Below are 18099 nucleotides of genomic sequence, written 5' to 3'. Positions count from 1 at the left end.
TGCCCAGTGACAACCCATCTCATATCTATACTTATATTCAGACATACATTATACAAGCAGGAGTTTTGAACGTTGCCAGCCTTGATTCATTCACCTATTCAAACCGGCATTTGCATATGTATCTTACCTTAAACACACCATTGAACTAGATAAATCATCATAGTACAAACTTTAAATAATAATGAACTCGAGTTCGTATGTATATGCGGTATGACACACTAATCACGAAAGCTATTTGTACATGGAAGTAAAGGGAGGAAAACGGTCGACTGCGGCAGCGCCAACTTAGTATTTTCTATTGCAGAAGGGTATTTCATCTCATATTACACTTCATATATGTCGGCCATATGTATAAATCCACGTCATTTGTATATATAGAGAAATACCTTATACACGTGGCGTGCATATATGCAGGATGATATAGATATTATGAGATGTAGTACCGATTTGCAGTAGAAGATCTGGCCGGGCCGGTTGTCACGTCAAGAAAGTGAGGGAAAGTGATGGATGTTGATCATGGAGCCAGACGTTCTTGCCTGCTATGTCCGTTGTTGAAACCGTCGTAGGGCTTCGTCGACTCGCTCGACTTCTTCCTCCGTAGAACGACAATCCATGTGATGGCTTCCAACAACAAGGCAATCCCTCCAAGAACGGCAATCACGATGATGTATGCGTTTCTCCACTTGGCCTCTGGCTTCAATATATCGAAGCCTTTGAACACATTGATGATGCCAAGTATGATGATCGTGTATCCAAATCCATGGTGGTAGATGTTCCAGTAAAACCGGTACTTGTGGTCCTTTTTTGGCCTCAACAACAGGGCGAATATCTATACAAAGAGACAAAAGCAGAAGAACCATACATCAGCAAAAACACAGCATCCAAGTAAGTTCTTTCAAACAGCCACTTGATGAAACTACTCAATCACACAACAACGTCACTCATAAACATGTTCACTACACAAGGCTGTCGAACCTCTTTTCGGTTGTGCTTCTCCCACATATCAACAAGCATGAAACGACAAAAATAAACAAGGTTGTCTATTCTTGCAAAGTTTTAACTGTTAAATTTGGCCACATCTTATTGCAACTTCTGTAGCCTTCTCCAACATCACAAATCCCATTCATGAATTGAACCAACAAGTCAAGATTAAAGTCACATGAACTAAAACCATTATGATCTAAAGTTCAATCCAACTACAAGGTAATCGTGAGAAAAACTACCTGCACAGTTGCTAGAGCAAAGAGTGCAATCCCAATGTTACGATGATTAGAATAGGTAATGCCTTTAGATTGACTGCCAAGCTTAAGACCGGTTCCCCAGCCAGCCACTCCGATGGCATACGCTGAAACCTGGCAGAAAACGTGAAGATAAAACCAGGCAGGATCGGCAGAAGGAAACGTCCTCAGGTATCTTGCAATGATGATACCGATTGGAAACATAATCCCCCAGCTAACAACGTTTAGTACTCCATGAATCTGAGGCAAATATCATAACAGTTAGTACTAATTTCAACATCAACAATTAAGCAATCCCCATAGCCAGAGTAGGGAAATATGTCATGACCAAAACTAACAGTGTATTACATGGTTTCTCTTCACAGTTTACTCAGCTAACAAGAATTTACAAAATCTGAATACTTTTCCACCTATTAATACATGGGAAGATTTTTTTTTTTTTTTGGTAAAACAAAGAAAATATTCATCTTCATGGGAACATCAACACATTTTTTATCAAACCCCTTTTTTTTTTTCATATTATATCTATGAATTCCTAGAATATAACTGATGCAACATCCATGGGAAATTCTTGTATAGAAGTGAATAGTATCATGAAAGAAACAATTACTAGAAAATTCAAAAAGGGAAAAGGGAAAGAAACTCACATTTCTCTTCTTGGTTCTAGAGTTACCGCCGGCGCCAGCAGTGCTTTGTCCTCTCAATAAATCAAGGCTACCTTTAGAGTTCAAGTTTTCCGGCTGAAACTCGTGCTTATCAGGCACCCCGCCGGTGATGGAGGGACCCACCTGCCATACTTGGTTCACTGTCGTCCTCCCTTTCTCCGGCAACACTATGGTTGCAAAAAGCCTGATAACCCCGCCGGAAAACTCCGCCGACGATTCCTTCACCTCGTACCAAACCTTGGACTCCGTTAACGGGCCGTAAGTCGAGACGTTGTATGTCTTAACGGTCATTCCACCCCTGGGATCCCTGAACGCGATGAGGGCCTGCGAGCCCACCATGCCGGTGGCAGTCGGGTTGATGGCCCATGAAACCCATCCGTCGGGACTGGGCGGGGCGGCGACGAACGCTATGGAAAGGGTGGACTGGGCCGAGTCGTAGGCCCAGTGGAGGTAGGAGTTCAGGGAGGGGAGGTCGTTGCAGAAAGTGTAGAGCCTGTTGCCGGTGAAGGTCTGCGATGTGCAGGTGGCCGACTGTGACGGTGAGAATAGAGAAAGCGATGTTAGGAGAAGGAAAGACGCCAGGAGTTGAGAGGAAGACGCCATTGATGGAAAGAGAGAGAGCAGAAAATAGAAAGTGCTGTAGTGGGCTTTCAGTATACACAGTAAAGATTGTGGAAAAGTTGAAGATATATGCTCAGGGTGGGGTATTTCAGGAAGATTGGGTTAAGGACATGTTTGGTGAGAGGAAAATTAGGGGGGGGGGGGGATTAAATCTTTCACTAATTTGTTATTATTCCTTTTATGATCCAAAATTCCATCTCAATTTATATTTGGTCAAATTTAATTAATTACAAAATAAATAAATTTCAATTCAAATTAATTTTGATCAGACCTAAGAAAATAATAATAATAATTTAATAGTCACTCGCAAAATTATAAATTACTCCAAACCTTTTCCTACCACAATTGAATAATAATATGCTTTCCCAAATTTGGAAATATGATAGCCATATGCAATTTTACTACAATTATTTTCAAACCCTTTTCCAACTATAGTAAATTAAGCTACATTTTTCAAATTAAAATCAAACAACAAATTAAGCACCTTTCTCAAATAAGAACATGATGCATTAAATATGTTGACAACGAAGATATTGACACTGAGTAAGCAAGAAATGACAAAATTTACTATAATTGAATTGAATAGACTTATATAATTTATCAATTATTGATCTGAAAATCACATATGTAGACACACGGATCCATGTATATTCTGACATACTGTTATATATACGGGCAAACACAATCCAACGACTACACATTTACAACATAAGATATGGCTCTTCAACCCCTCATGTTTTATACTATGATCCCATCGAACTTAAAGCATCATATGACTTTTAATGAAAAGTCATTCTAACAAACTTAATGTGTATTAATTTTCAAACGAATCAATTGTTTTAAACCAATGAACTATAGACTGTTCGTGTAATCTTGGATCATATTTTCAATAATCATCTCGAATATTAGTGTAAATATTTTATTTTTAAATATATTAATTTATAAGTCAAATCGAAATATTAAACAGGTTTCGAAAATGAAGACTCCATATCCAACCACAACCTTTGTACTAAATCAATTTCAATAATCATGTAATAGAAGCTCATCTCAAACATAAAACTGAAGACCCATTTACCAATTAAATGCTAAATGCAAGATAATTATTAGGTATGATTCTATTTTAATAATAATTATTAATTAAATATTTTATCAGATATTATAATTACTGATTGTCATTAGATGTAAATTTTTAATATTATAGATATAATTAATTATTTAATAAATAATAATTCATCGCATCCACTTAAAAAAAACAATGTAATTAATTAGTAGACAATTTAATCCAAGCTAGTGGCGGAAACACCGAATTAGATTATCCCTCCTGCCAAACACACCTCGACCGGAAACAGCCATTCATGTCTGGTGTACATACTTGGGCCAATCAAGTGTGGCCACGTAAGGAGTTAGGGGGAAGAAGTGGGCGTCTCAAGCACATGGAGCCAATGAGGTGGAGTGAGCAAGGTGCAGGCAACCACAGCAGAACAATCCTCCCCCGGCAATCCGGAATCTCGGAGTAAATTAGAATTAAAATTCTTGTATTTTGTCACGTTAAAGATTCATACTCCTTTCTAAATTAATTAATTCCTTATTTCTTAATAATTATTATTCAATTTTGTTATTATAATTTGTAACCATCACAGTGTTGAAAACGTCCCTTTCTCCACCAACGATGTCTTAACATAATAATTAATATTAAAATTCTATTGTAAGTTAGGTGCATTTAAGTTTCATAGAGTGTATTGTGTTTATCTAATTTTATATGAATTTATTGTTATTTGACATGTCAGTACGTAGATTGAATTAATGTATTGTTCAATTTATCGAGAAATTAATATAATTATGTAAAAAAAAATATCCCTTTCTATATATTTAAATTTAAAATATAACAAATAATGAATCGATAAAAATTCAATGTTTAAAATTAGAGAAAAGAAGTGCAAAAATATAAAGATTTTATTAGATATAGAAATTAATTTAGATTGTATTTCTGCCTAATTGATCTGAAATGTCTCCCTATCTTTTGCACAAAAATAAATATCGTGCATTTATTTAAATTAAATAAAAAATTATTATTTTTTCTATGCAGCAAAATAAAAATTAAAATGATATCTAAGTCCGCGCAATCGAAACAAGAGATAACTATTGTGCCTTAAAATAAATACACAAAAAATTATAAATAATTTAAATTTTATAAATACTGCATGAATAAATATAACTAAATGAAATATTTGATCTGATTTGAATTTAGATTAAGAGGGTGTTTGAACGAGCTTATAAGTCTTAGAATACATGAAAGCTTATAAAATAAAAAAATAGAGTATGATAAATATATTTGTTTATATTTATTTTCATTTATTCTCATTAATTTTTTTATATATTTATATAAATATGTTTTTTAATTATTGATTTTATAAACTAGTAATATATAATTTTCAGAATATTTTGATATGACATCACTGAATGTTATAAATCAATAATATAAATTTAATTTTAATTTAAACAAAATTTATATTCGTTTTGATACAATTAATAATTAAAAAGAATATTCATTTTTATCGAATAAAAAATATTAATTTAACACAACTAACAACATAAAACACAATATATCAATAAAATCGCATGTATTTTTTATTTTCACATGAAAATTTACACAAAATTGAAAACATACATTAATTACTGAAAACTGAAAATTAAAATGGAAACAAACGGAAAGGTCTTAATATTTTTGTTTTATTTTGTATAGATATTTTTATAAAAAAAGCAAAAAGAAGAAATTATTGAATGATTGAGATGTATATATACGAAAAAGATACGGAGTATAATACGAGTAGTAATAGAGATATGGATTGGGGCATATACCCTTCACATTCCATTCCAACACCAAAATAGGCCAAAAACCCCGCGTGCCACCAGATAACCGCCAGATCCTCCTCCCCTCCCTCCCGCAAGTCCTGGCTAATTCCAATTAGGGTTTTGCAGATTGCATTTGCATGGGTAATGGAGACGCTGCAGAGGAGAGTGGAGACATGGATCAGAGATCAGCGGACCAAAATCCTCAGAGTGACGTGGCCGCCGCCTTGGAGGATGGCCGTGAAGTGGCCGTGGCCCAACGGCCGCCGCCAACAGCAGAAGAAGATTCAGGAAGAGTTGGAGGCCAGGAAGAAGCAATTGCAGGAGTTGTGTAACGCCGTCAAGGCGGAGACGCTCTCCGATTTGCAGGAAATTCTCTGTTGCATGGTCCTCGCAGAGTGTGTCTACAAGGTGCATTGTTCTTTCGTGTTCGGTGGAGATTGTTGATCTTGATCTTCAAGTTTGATTGGTGATTTTAGAAAGTTTAGGGGAAGTTTTATAGTGATTGAGTTTGTGAGCGGTTTTGTTTTATGGTTAAAATTGGGAGAACTTGAAGGAGGGCTGCTGCTCTTTCGCCTTCCTGCTCGCCATGCAATGTTTGATCTTATTCTTGACCTTGTTGCTGCGGAATAGACAGGCCTGTTTTTCTTTGTTACTTCTTTTAGTTTTGAATCGTTGGAAAGCTTACAGTATGATGGAACACACATTTAAATTGAAGGCTTAATATTTATTAATCAACTTTTGCATAAGTTTTGACATTATTAATGGATTTGTTGTGTCTTCTTTTGCCGTTGAACAACTTTAGTAATTTTTTGCTATCTATGTTGAAGTAGTCTGTTAATACGAACCATCTTCAGCTGGGAGAGATATGCATGGGGTGGAAAATGGAGAAAAGCATTCTTCTGTGCTTTGTCCTTGCCAAATACCACTAGAGATATTGGGAGGACCCAACGGATAAGTTTCACAAATGTTATTGGATATAAGTTTTGTTTAAAAAACAGCTGAAGGTGTGCAAAATGATATTTGAATTTTAAACAAATCAAAAAGTGAAAGCTGTGGTTGAGTAAAATTTCGTTGCATGGGGATCTTTCATGTTAGTTCCCAGAATTGGGTCTTAAAGTAATGTAACTCTGTCTTTTTGTGCTAGCTGCTTTTGTATTGGACCATAGATAATACTTTCCAATTCTTGATATTGATTCTCATCATGATAGAGACCTGCTGCTGAGATGGTTCGAGCAGCGAACAAATTTAAGGCTGATTTTGGAGGGCAAGTAGTTTCTCTGGAGCGGGTCCAGCCATCTTCGGATCATGTTCCACACAGGTGTTCGAATGAAATATTGGTTATGCATGTTCAAGATTTACCTTATTTTTTGTTTGAGTCTACCCTTTACTGTTAAGTGTGTAGTATTAGTTTGATTTATCTGATGGCTTGTTTGTTGTAATCGAATTTTTACTACTCGTGATCATGGTATGCACCATGCGAGGACATATTAGAAGATTTGTCAAAAAGGAGCATATATATGGTCTATTATGTTGAAACTTGTGCATGAAAGTTTGTTAGGTTCTACTGGAAAGTAGTGGTCAAATTCAGAAAGTGAGAAGCTTATGTAACAATATATTGTGAGATAAAACCTGAAGTTAACATCTAGATGTTCATGCGCTGGATGCTGCTTTCTTTATTGTTTTGCACCAGGCCTCTTTGAATCACACTAAAGACAAATAAATGATTGAAAGCCCTTTCATGTTCCATCATCATATGTAGAACCTAGACCAGAAGGAGATTAGTGTGTATAGGAAAGAAGGCTAAGAATTAGTGGAAGGAAAGGTAGTTGGTGCATTTCATTGACTAGCCCATTTGTCTTTCTGTTCCTTGCTCTGTAAACGAGTTTTGCCTCTGGTTTCTTGAATTATGTCTCTCTCCTTCATTGATTTGGAAAAAGAATCCTGTGTTAGCTCCTCTGAAGCTAGAGTGTGATGATAATTACACTGACAGGGTGGCTCATAAATATTTTATGCTTGTATATAGAGCATATAGTTAGTGTTACAGATATCAATAATATGTTTAAGCATATAATATCCTCCCCCCCATTGTCAAACTTTACTTAGTACATAAAAATGATTATGTTGTCCTTTGTCTTAGCATTGTGATTTATTATTTTGTAGGTATCTATTAGCTGAAGCAGGAGATACATTATTTGCTTCCTTCATTGGGACTAAGCAATACAAGTAAGTATGATATGTAAACTTTTGGTCAGCTATTTATCTTTCTTCTAAAATCATTTTTGGAATTGTATTTTACTTTCTCTTGCCGCTACCTGTTATAAAGGGATGTCATGGCTGATGCAAATATATTTCAAGGTGCCATATTCCACGATAATGCAATGGCAGAAGGTAGTGAGACTGAATCTGCAGAATCTGGCAGTCATGATGATGGGGGGAATGGCTCGAGACACATGGAAAGCAACCCTACACAAACAAAATTTACAGCTAGGCCTGCGGTCCATCGGGTACTGGAGGCACTCTCTAGCATTTGTTTTTGAGAGTGATTTGTCAAATCCATGATCTTTAAGGGATGTTTTTATTTCACTGCCAGAGCATGCGTTCTTAGTTCTCCTTTTATGGTTAATATTTGTTCTACTGTCATTAGGGATTTATGTCTCGCGCTAAAGGAATACCTGCACTGGAGTTATACAGGCTAGCACAGAAAAAGAGACGAAAACTTGTGTTATGTGGACATTCACTTGGTGGTGCAGTATGTCCTTTTTTATTCTTCAACTAATTTACTTTAGCTGTAGTTACTCGGAATTATAAGGACTATCCCTTTGCCTATAACTTGTTCAGGTAGCAGTGTTGGCCACCCTTGCGATTTTGAGAGTTATCGCTGTTACCTCGAAAGAAACTGAAAGGGTCCAGGTGAAGTGTATCACGTTCTCCCAGCCTCCAGTAGGAAATGCAGCGCTTAGAGAGTATGTTTTATACTGTGTTTTTAGATGTTTTCTTTAGTCAAATTTGTGTTATCAACCTTCAGTACATGTTTTCTTGCAGCTATGTTAATGGAAAAGGATGGCAGCAGTATTTTAGAACCTATTGCATTCCTGAAGACTTGGTGCCTCGAATATTATCTCCAGCATATTTTCATCATTACAACTCTCAGAACCCCTTGGGTCCTAATGTTGAAACTTCACCATCAGTGTCAAAATATAGGGAAGGAATGGAGAAGCAGAAGCCAGAAGTATTGAAAGAGAGTGAAGGAGAGCAATTGGTTTTGGGTCTAGGTCCTGTGCAGAACTCATTTTGGAGACTTTCAAGACTTGTTCCAATAGAAGGTGTTAGAAGACAGATCTATAAATATTCAGGGAGAAAAGTTGATCCAGTTGAAACTTCTGTTTTTACTGATTCTGCTGCAACATCATCAATTGATGATATAGTTACCGCTCCCCAGTCTCTGGAAATTGAAGAGGGTTCTGATGGCATTTCTCTCCGGCCTTTACCTGAAAAGAATGGCGAGATTTCTGCAGGAGTGAAAAATGAAAAATCATCTGGAGATAGTACCAATGGCAGTGGGAACAAGAGGGTATGGCGCCGCATGCCTTCCTTACCTTCATATGTACCTTTTGGCCAGGTAAGATCAATCAATTTAGTTGCCTTTTCCATGGCTGTTGTATTATCATAGGATGGCTGCTTTTGATGAGAAGAACTTAATGGTGATTTACTAAATATATGCTATTCAAAGCTTGTGCTACTTGTATCTGTTGTAGTCTTACTATTTGATTCCTTATCCAATTCTCTTATGCATTTTTTGACAGCTTTATCTTTTGGGAAATTCATCAGTGGAATCATTATCTGGTTCAGAATACTCAAAATTGACGTCGGTAGGATTGCTACTTATTCATCTATGCTTTTATTGCTGCTTCTCTTTATCTCATTCCTTAGTAGACTTCAGTGGTACATGCAATTATGTGTTGTACCCAGTTTCATAATCCTTTCATCTTTTCTCTTACTAATGGTAAATTGCTATTTTCAGGTTAGATCTGTAATTGCTGAAGTAAAAGAGCGTTTTCAATCACATTCAATGAAGTCGTACAGGTCCCGGTTTCAAAGGTAATATATTTCTGCTTTGGTTTTCATGTTCTTATTTATATCTCAAGCAATAAGATGGAAGTGCATGAGGATTGGCCTTTTTGTGCCCCGAAAATTAAAACAATTAGTTATATCCCATCGCCCTTGGGTCCCTGAAATTTCTTGATGAAAAAGTTTGTTTAGCCCCCGATTTGAGATTCTGATGCATGTTACATTAATTGCCTTTCTTTTCATCATTCGGGATTGTAGACTTCTACTTGCTATTATATCTGTTGTTCTTCAATAACGGAAAACCTGAATGATTCTGCAGACAATATGAATTTCTGAATCCAGCATCTTTTAACTAGTTCTGTCTCTTTTCCTAATTACTCTGTGACCTTTTAATTTCATTATCTTGAGACTGTTTGGTATCCATGTGATCAGAATATAAACTCTAGCTCTTTTTCTTAACTTATGATTTATTGTTGGTTGCTAACGATCATGATATTGATGTGCCGGTCTTTAATACTTTCCTACCTTGCATTTAGTTTTACCAGTGTTTCTTCATTTAACATGTGCCTCAATCAGTCTTAGTAAAATTGGTTATTTCTCTTTTATATAATTTCGTCATAGTTGTTATCACATTGTTATTTCTTACAGAATATATGAACTCTACATGAAAGAAAATGCATTTTCGTTCTTGGGGCGAGAGCAAGAGCTGCAATTCCCACAATTACAAAAATGGATGGGAATTTCAGTCGCTGGTACAGTGGAACTTGGGCATATTGTTGAATCTCCAATTATTCGCACAGCTACTTCTTTGGTTCCCCTTGGATGGACTGGTATTCCATGTGAGAAGAATGGAGACCCTCTTAAAGTAGACATTTCTGGTTTTGGATTACATCTATGTACATTGGTTCAAGCTCGAGTAAATGGGAAATGGTATATTTCTCAACCTGTTAGCTGACTAATGCTAATGTTCATCCTATTTTGTGTTGCAAATACTTTGCTAGCTGAACCCTTCCTTTTGTTCTTTCTTTGATCGTTGCTCCTGATTAATTTATTTTTGTATGTCATGTGAATTCAGATTTTTACAAATAACTCAGTACCATCTTGAGGAAAAACAGTACTTGCAGAGTTTAATACTTCAAACTTAATTACATTTTCCTTTGACCTCAGCATTTAACTTGCTGATGCTTAGAAACATTATTCCCCTCATTCATGTTTAATCGTGCATTTCTCTCAGTGATTTGAAAACTTATCATGGATGCAAGCAGGTTTCTTCCCGTGAAACGGGAAGAATCTGCACTCTTCGGTCTAGTTTCCAGGCATTGTAGGCATATTGTGCATTGTTCTTCCTAAAAAATTGGTCTTAGTTATCAAAGATGTAAATTGATGTTTCAAAGGATATTAATTGTATGCATGCAGCTGAAAAGATTGAATTACTAAAAAGGAAGGTTGGAAGCAAACAGTGGAAAAGAGATCAGAAGGATCTTATATTGTGATGCCCTCTTAATACTTTAGAAAATACATGAGAAAGTAAATAAACTATTCTCCTGGGAATGTGATATCTTATGTGATGGTGAAAGCTTCCAATTAGCTGCATTATTAATGATCAACCAAACATTCTGAAGTTAAGTCTCATACTAGATGCATTTTTATTCAAAAAGATGTATGCTGTGTGAGTTATTAGTTTACATATACGACAAAATTGCCATTGCAAATATGTCTTCAGTGGTCCAATGTTCTGTATCTAAATTTTCCCGGTATATACGTATATTGTAGCAAGCTGACAGTCCACTGATCAAGGTAAGATGCTGCAAGAGTGCTTTGAGGTTGTTTATGTCTCAGTTCTAAATTATTTATGCCAGTTTCTATGATTATACAATTTTGCTACCCTTGCAGGTGCACAACTACTGTGGAATCTTTTCCTTCTCCGGCGCTATACTCTCAGCAGCATGAATTGCAACCAGAGATGCAGAAGATGCGAATACGGGTTGGTGCTCCATTGAGACGACCACCTAAACATCAAATACTGGAGGATGGCTTGATGCCTGCATTTCTCTCAATTGATCAGAGTTCTGTTGATCTGAAGTTGAAACAGAATAAGTCTACAGAAGTGGTGGATAACTTCGTCAATCCTGATGGTCTAAGTGATTTTGTAGTATTTTGTACAACTGATTTTTCAACTGTCGCAAAAGAGGTTCATGTTAGAACCCGTAGGGTGAGACTAATTGGCCTTGAGGTAATATAAACTATAAAATTTTCACGCATTCAGTGGCTTAGGTTTTGCTTTCATGCATAAAGTGAAACTTATGTGTCATGCAGGGTGCTGGTAAAACCTCTCTTCTTAAGGCAATTTTGGATCAAGGAAGAACTAATGGCATTTCAAATGTCGAGACTTTCCCTATGGATGTTGACATTCGAGAAGGTATTGCCGGTGGTTTGCTCTATTCAGATTCCACAGGAGTAAATTTACAGGTTTTGTTCCTTTGACTTAGCTCATCTTCGACTTGTGTGCACAGATTATTGTTTTCTAGGTAATTACTTCATGAATTTGCTGTTGGCATTTCCGATTCAAGTGGCAAAACCAAATTTATATGTGCTCATAAGCTTTTTGATTTTCAACCATTTCATAAACAAGAGGACAGTCAATTTCAGTATCATTATTGTCAGATATGTGATATTTCCTGAATAATTTGATTGGGGTTTTATATTGCAATGCCTGCTGGCTGACAGTTTCAGATATGAGCAAGTTTTTTGTGCGATTGAGCATGAGAGATAGCTCTTAGTTATGTTAGGAAGAAATGACAAGAATAGAGAGTGAGTATGGTGGATCCACAAAATTCACTCCCTTAATCCACTTGGCTGCTTTCGCCTTTCAACTTTTGTCTATGTAGTTTATCTTAAAATCACATTCACAATCCTAAGATGCTTCGAGTGTGCTTATGGTCATGGAATATTCATATCCTCTTAGAGCTTTTCGATCAACTCCCTGTGTGCCTGTGGACATTTTAGACCGTTTGATTACTAATTTATTTATTTCTTGATGATATTTCTTACCTTTGAGGTTGTGTAGGTTTTGAACTGTTGTGTGAAGCCCTTGATTTTAAATTTTATCCTGTCATAACAAACTAAATTTATCGGTTTTAGAAATTGTGGTTGAATTTGGATGGACGGGTTTTGAGTTGAGGTATGCTTTTGCAATTAAGGATTTAAATTACTCAACATTTGGTGAGATTGAAATCAATTATGATGATGATGGAGAAAATTGGTCAAAATGGATGCTCCAGGATTTGAAATGCATTGTAAATTTGAAATTACTGAGACAAACCCAATGATGACTTTTGGTTCCATTTTTTCAAAAAGGTTGTTTCTTCTTACAAAGAAAATCAAACATATCCCACTTTCCGAACCTCTTTCTTCAAAATTATTATTAAAAAAAATCCTATTTGTTACCATACATATGTGTATATCAATTGTTATTATGTGTTGTATATATATATATATTCTTTGAGTAAGTCTTTTGTATATGGCTGGATACATATTTGAAGCATTTCAGCAATGAAAGTATATTATATATATAATATATATACACACACACTTACACACACACATTTCAAGCTTTAAATGCTTCACATGACCTAAAAATAATTTGAACATGCATTACCTTTTCCAATTCATTTTACACTCCTATCTTCAAATCCATTCTCACAAACACACATCAATCATTCTGTAAAAAGCCCAAAATCGCAGATGGATATTTTATGAATTTGTAAATTGTAAATCTTAATTATTGACCAAATTACAAAAATACCCTCTATAGTTCAAAATTGCAGTATAGCGCCCTAACTAGTGACTGCTAGGTAACACCTAGATGGTTGGTGGTAATGAATGAGAACTCCGGCAACTACTGTTGTCAAATGTCTTCCACATAAAAAATGAAAAAAAAAGGACTGGACATTGGAACATTACCGAAAAGATGCGCACTCAATTTGTCCCCAATTCAAACTTTACAAGATCCTGAGTCAGTGAGCTTCATCTAACCAAATCAGACCCCAAAAGGATCCAATATATTGTCATGATCATGTGGCATCAATGTCCTTCAACTAAAGGTTCATATTACTTAATTTTGACCCAAATAAGCGTAGAAAGTAGGAAAGGAAAAGAAAACGTAGTATTTATTTTGATATTTCCACATCTCTATATATAGTGGTGGAATTAAAATATAACTACAACTTAGTGGATAACAATAAAAGATACCTATCTAAAACAAATAAGAAACAATATGCGCAAATCCTAAATATTCTAACACTCCCCCTCAAGTTGGAGCAAATATATCAAGCATGCCCAGCTTGTTACATAAAATATCAAACTGCATTGCTCCCAAAAGCGTTGGTAAAAGTATGTGCTCTTTGCTCTGAAGGAGTAAAGGGAGTGCATATATTCTGACTCATGACAACCTAGCAAACAAAGTGACGATCGACCTCAATCGTATGATTGGTGAGTTTTGGATTTTTGCGGTGCCAAGCATATCATTCAGTCTTTGTCCGAACTTAGGGGTCAGGTACGAACATTCTTGCAGTCTATGTTGATGGTATTTTGACCACCGGTAGTGAGTTGGAATAGAAGAGGCCAAGACATACCTACGAAAGCACTTCGTCACTAAAGGTTTGGGGATTGAAATTGCTCATAGCAAGCTTGGGATCTCTCTATCTCAGAGAAATATACTTGTGATCTCCTTCAAGAGGCAGGCTTACTTGGCACTAAACAGGTGGACACTCCTATGGATTCTAATCTCGATTTTTGGAATGACGATATTATTTGGAAGACAAGACAGAGTATAGAAGACTTGTTGGCAAGATAATCTACTTAACTCGGCTTGCTATCTCCTTTGCCATTGGCCTAGTTAGTCAATTTATGGATAAGCTAGGATCAGTTTATTGGGAAGTTGTTCTAAGGCTCTTGAACTATATAAAGGCATCTGCTGGTAAAGGGTTATTATTCAAGCGACATGGACACGTAAAGATAAAAGCTTATTCTGATGCAGACCATGCTGGGTCCAAGATAAGGAAATCTACTTCTGGATATTGCACCTATGTTGGTGGGAACCTTGTGACTTCACGTAGTAAAAAAAAAATTATAATAGAGGCTGAATATCGGGCTATAGCTCCCACCACTAGTGAAGTTTTGTGGTTTAAAGAATCTGCTGAAAGAGCGGCAGGGCAAGTGGAGATGAAGGGTCGACGAAGGTGGCAGCTGAACGACCTAATGCGAACGTTGGGGTTGGCGGCGGGGCAGATGTGGTTTTGGGTAATTAGGGTTTAGGTCTCTCTCTTTTTTTTTTCCTTTTCTTTTTTTAAAGAAATATATATATATATATATAAATAATTTCTTTCTCACTTCTTTTGTTTGAACCTGCTCTTGTACCATGTTGAAAGTAGGAAAGGAAAAGAAAACGTAGTATCTATTATTGATTATTCCACCTCTATAGATAGTGGTGGAATTAAGTAATAACTACAACTTATTGGATAACAATCAAATATGCCTATCCAAAACAAATGAGAAAAGATATGCACAAATCCTAAAAATATTCTACCAATAACATTCATTAACATTCATCACAAACTGCAGTTGATGATCTTATTCGTCCAAAAAACCATATCAATTTCTTATAGAAGTGCTAGAAAAGGCCCATCTTCATCCCCCCAACCTTCATAGCAGTCTCCTGTCACTTTTCGCGGCCCCAGTCCTCAGCCTCTATTCTTTCATTACATTGACTCCTCAGACATCCTAAAATGTCTCAGAAAATATGGTGGAGCTTCTGACTGGCAGTTGTCGCCCACAGCTGTTTCCAAACTTGGCCACCATATCAGTGCTTGTAAACTTTTCAGCTTAGCTTAATTTCTCATCTTCACTGCACATGGATTTTTCATAATTGTTCATATCTCTATGCAACGATGGTTGGATGCTGTTTTGCCCAACTCCAAAAAAAGAAAATTGGACAACACCCAGTTGCCCACTGCTTGATGTGCGGGAAACAATGATGGTCAAGAGAATTGTCACTGTTCATCAATGGGCATTGTTTGTGGCATGATAGTGAGGGCCGTGGCAACTGGTGACTATATTGGTTGACGCCTGTCAATGTGAGTGATTTGAAGAGGAAGTGGACATAGACGGGAAAGAAGAAAAGAAAAGAGACGGTGGAAGAACAGGTGGTGATAATAGAGGGGTTGTGGTGGTTTGCATGTGTGATCGTAGAAATGGAGAAGAAGGGGGGAAAAAAGGATAGCAAGCTTAAAAAATGGGGGTCATTACTGCATGGAGCATTGACTGCTAAATACCTTTATACTTTTTGTATCTTTTAAGTATTGCATGGACATAGATTCATACTTATGTATAGGTATTCTCTCTCTGTGTATTCATATTTGTTCATGTATATTCATATTCTCTGCATATATACTGGTGCCTTCTTTGCATTTTCTGATGCTTTCAATTTCAAGTAAGGCAATACTTTTGGAAGGGTAGAGCATCAAAATTATGAATTCCATTTATTTTTTTTTTCCAAAATTGATTCAGTTTCTTGTATATATGTTTGTCGAATAATTACTCCTATATTTTGGTTCATAAGTTAGCCCTAAATGCAATTGCAATATTGTCTTTAAGAAAATGCAACCAATAAAACAAGCATAGGTTGATTTTTCCTCAAAATCTTATTGGGCATCATAATAATTTGTTATGTCTGCCCCATGGATGATATTTTTAAGGTGCTGGTGGACATCAAGGGTGTCTTTATGATTTGTAACGTCAAGGAAGTATATTCTGTAATTGTCAGAAGCTCAAGGGAGCCTGAATCAATTGTCCAGGGAGACTATCAAGTTCCATTTACTGTTGCATTTTACCTGGCTTTCCTTTTAGGTTGTGCGTATAAACAGTAGTTTGGTGACCTTGTGTTCCCATGATGCAGTTATTGTAGGATCTTTCATGATGAAATTGAACTGTTTTTCAATTTATATAAGTGCTTGATAAAGCTTAGATAAATGGGGGCGTGAATACATTGTACTACCAGAATGTCACAGTTGAACTGGAAAGCTTTTCTGGTGAATTGCTATTTGAAAAGTTGTTACATCTACACATTAACAATGTTTGGTAGAGAAGCCTTGCTGGGAGCCTGGGATAAGTATATGTTATTCTTTCTCTTCTAACATCGACTTCTTCCAACTTAGACGATTGGTGTTTTATTTTCTTTGGTGGGTGTTGACTCTTAGTCTGTTCCTGTGATACAGAATTTGAGTATGGAGGCCTCTCGTTTCAGGGATGAATTGTGGAAGGGAATACGTGATCTTAGCCAGAAAATAGACTTGGTGGTTCTTGTGCATAACTTGTCCCACCGGATACCTCGATATGGTCAGTCGAATACATCTCAACCACCAGCTCTTTCACTACTCTTAGACGAAGCTAAGTCTCTAGGTGTTCCTTGGGTTCTTGCCATAACGAACAAGTTCTCTGTTAGTGCACACCAGCAAAAGGTAGCTATAAATGCTGTACTGCAGGCATATCAGGCATCTCCCAGCTTAACTGAGGTTATCAATTCATGCCCATATGTTATGCCCAGTGCTGTTGGTGATTCTCTGTCATGGCGCACAACAAACACAGTCCCAGATGGAACAAACAGTAGTCAAAAGCTCATTTTTGCTCCTCTCAATCTTGTAAGGAGGCCTTTCCAAAGGAAACCAGCTGTTCTCCCCGTAGAGGGTGTAACAGCTCTCTGTCAACTTGTCCATGGTGTGCTTCGCAGTAATGAGGAAGCTGCTTTGCAGGTAAACTTTTCATGGCTGATTTTATTCGTAAAATATACTCAAAGGAATTATCAGAAGGTTGATATGAATGCTATTCTACCTTTCTTACATTGGGCTGGCTGGCTGGGGTTGGGGGTTGTCATTGCGTGGATTAGTTTTGTAAGTTTGTGCGCTGAACACCTTTATTACTTAAAACAGGAGCTTGCCAGGGATAGGATTTTCCTCGAATTGGCAAGGGAACGTGCGGCTGCTGGAGATGCAAATCGAGATGCTGCAGCTAAATCGAATTCTGTGACTGCAGCAACTGTCGGTGCCTCTGTTGGGGCAGGAGTTGGGATCATATTGGCAGTTGTCATGGGAGCAGCGTCGGCCTTGAGGAAGCCATGAAAATCCCTGCTTGAGGTCTGGTTACTTATCAATACTATGATCTATGTAGATATTTTAACATGAATAATATATGTAAAAATGCTCGTAGATTATTTTTTTAATTATCGGATGAGTGTGCAGCCTTGTGGTTTTGATTGACCCAATGTCAATTTTAATTCATTTATCACTCGTCATCTATTACAAGTATCTGTGTAAGAAGTGTTTGGGGGATGCAGTTGAACGGTTTTGGATTCAACAAAAGGGCTGGAGTGATGAGGGATTTTGGGGTTGAATAGAAACGCATGACGGATATTTGGTTCTGAAGTTGCAACTTGGACGGAAATGAGTATAGTCAATGAAAGATGGTGGTGCGTTTGAATTCTATAACAAAAATCGTTATGACTGTCATATCTACACATCATGTCTTCCACTGTCAATATATTTTGGATGGAGAAGAAAAGTGTAGGTAGAGACTGGAAAGAGATTGAAGACGCCAAGTTG

At 36.6% G+C, this 18099-nt stretch overlaps 2 protein-coding genes across 3 annotated transcripts; one reads left to right on the top strand and one right to left on the bottom strand.

The window, feature by feature from the left end:
* On the bottom strand, positions 1-2593 carry LOC105170531 (Auxin-responsive family protein). Its single transcript, XM_011091329.3, has 3 exons — positions 1886-2593; positions 1224-1478; positions 1-829 (listed from the first exon to the last, which is right to left on the bottom strand). The coding sequence occupies exons 1-3, from the start codon at positions 2504-2506 to the stop codon at positions 515-517; spliced, it is 1191 nt and encodes a 396-aa protein (XP_011089631.1). The 5' UTR covers positions 2507-2593; the 3' UTR covers positions 1-514.
* A 2774-nt stretch (positions 2594-5367) lies between these two features.
* LOC105170530 (lipase class 3 family protein) lies at positions 5368-17785 on the top strand. Of its 2 annotated transcripts, XM_011091326.3 has the most exons (14): positions 5368-5785; positions 6586-6695; positions 7538-7600; positions 7701-7881; positions 8022-8126; positions 8216-8340; positions 8420-8996; positions 9181-9246; positions 9399-9475; positions 10094-10375; positions 11339-11678; positions 11762-11914; positions 16720-17253; positions 17431-17785. In XM_011091326.3, the coding sequence occupies exons 1-14, from the start codon at positions 5522-5524 to the stop codon at positions 17617-17619; spliced, it is 3066 nt and encodes a 1021-aa protein (XP_011089628.1). In that variant the 5' UTR covers positions 5368-5521; the 3' UTR covers positions 17620-17785. The 2 variants fall into 2 exon arrangements, with proteins under 2 accessions (XP_011089628.1, XP_011089629.1); XM_011091327.3 differs by lacking the exon at positions 5368-5785 and having other exon boundaries at positions 6619-6695; positions 7733-7881.
* The last annotated feature ends 314 nt before the right edge of the window (positions 17786-18099 follow it).

Source organism: Sesamum indicum, linkage group LG9 (assembly GCF_026168435.1).
Source record: "Sesamum indicum cultivar Baizhima isolate 11 linkage group LG9, ASM2616843v1, whole genome shotgun sequence".
Taxonomy (NCBI): Eukaryota; Viridiplantae; Streptophyta; class Magnoliopsida; order Lamiales; family Pedaliaceae; genus Sesamum; species Sesamum indicum.
The sequence above is the reverse complement of the archived record's forward strand: the minus strand, read 5'-3'. Positions and strand labels throughout refer to the sequence as shown.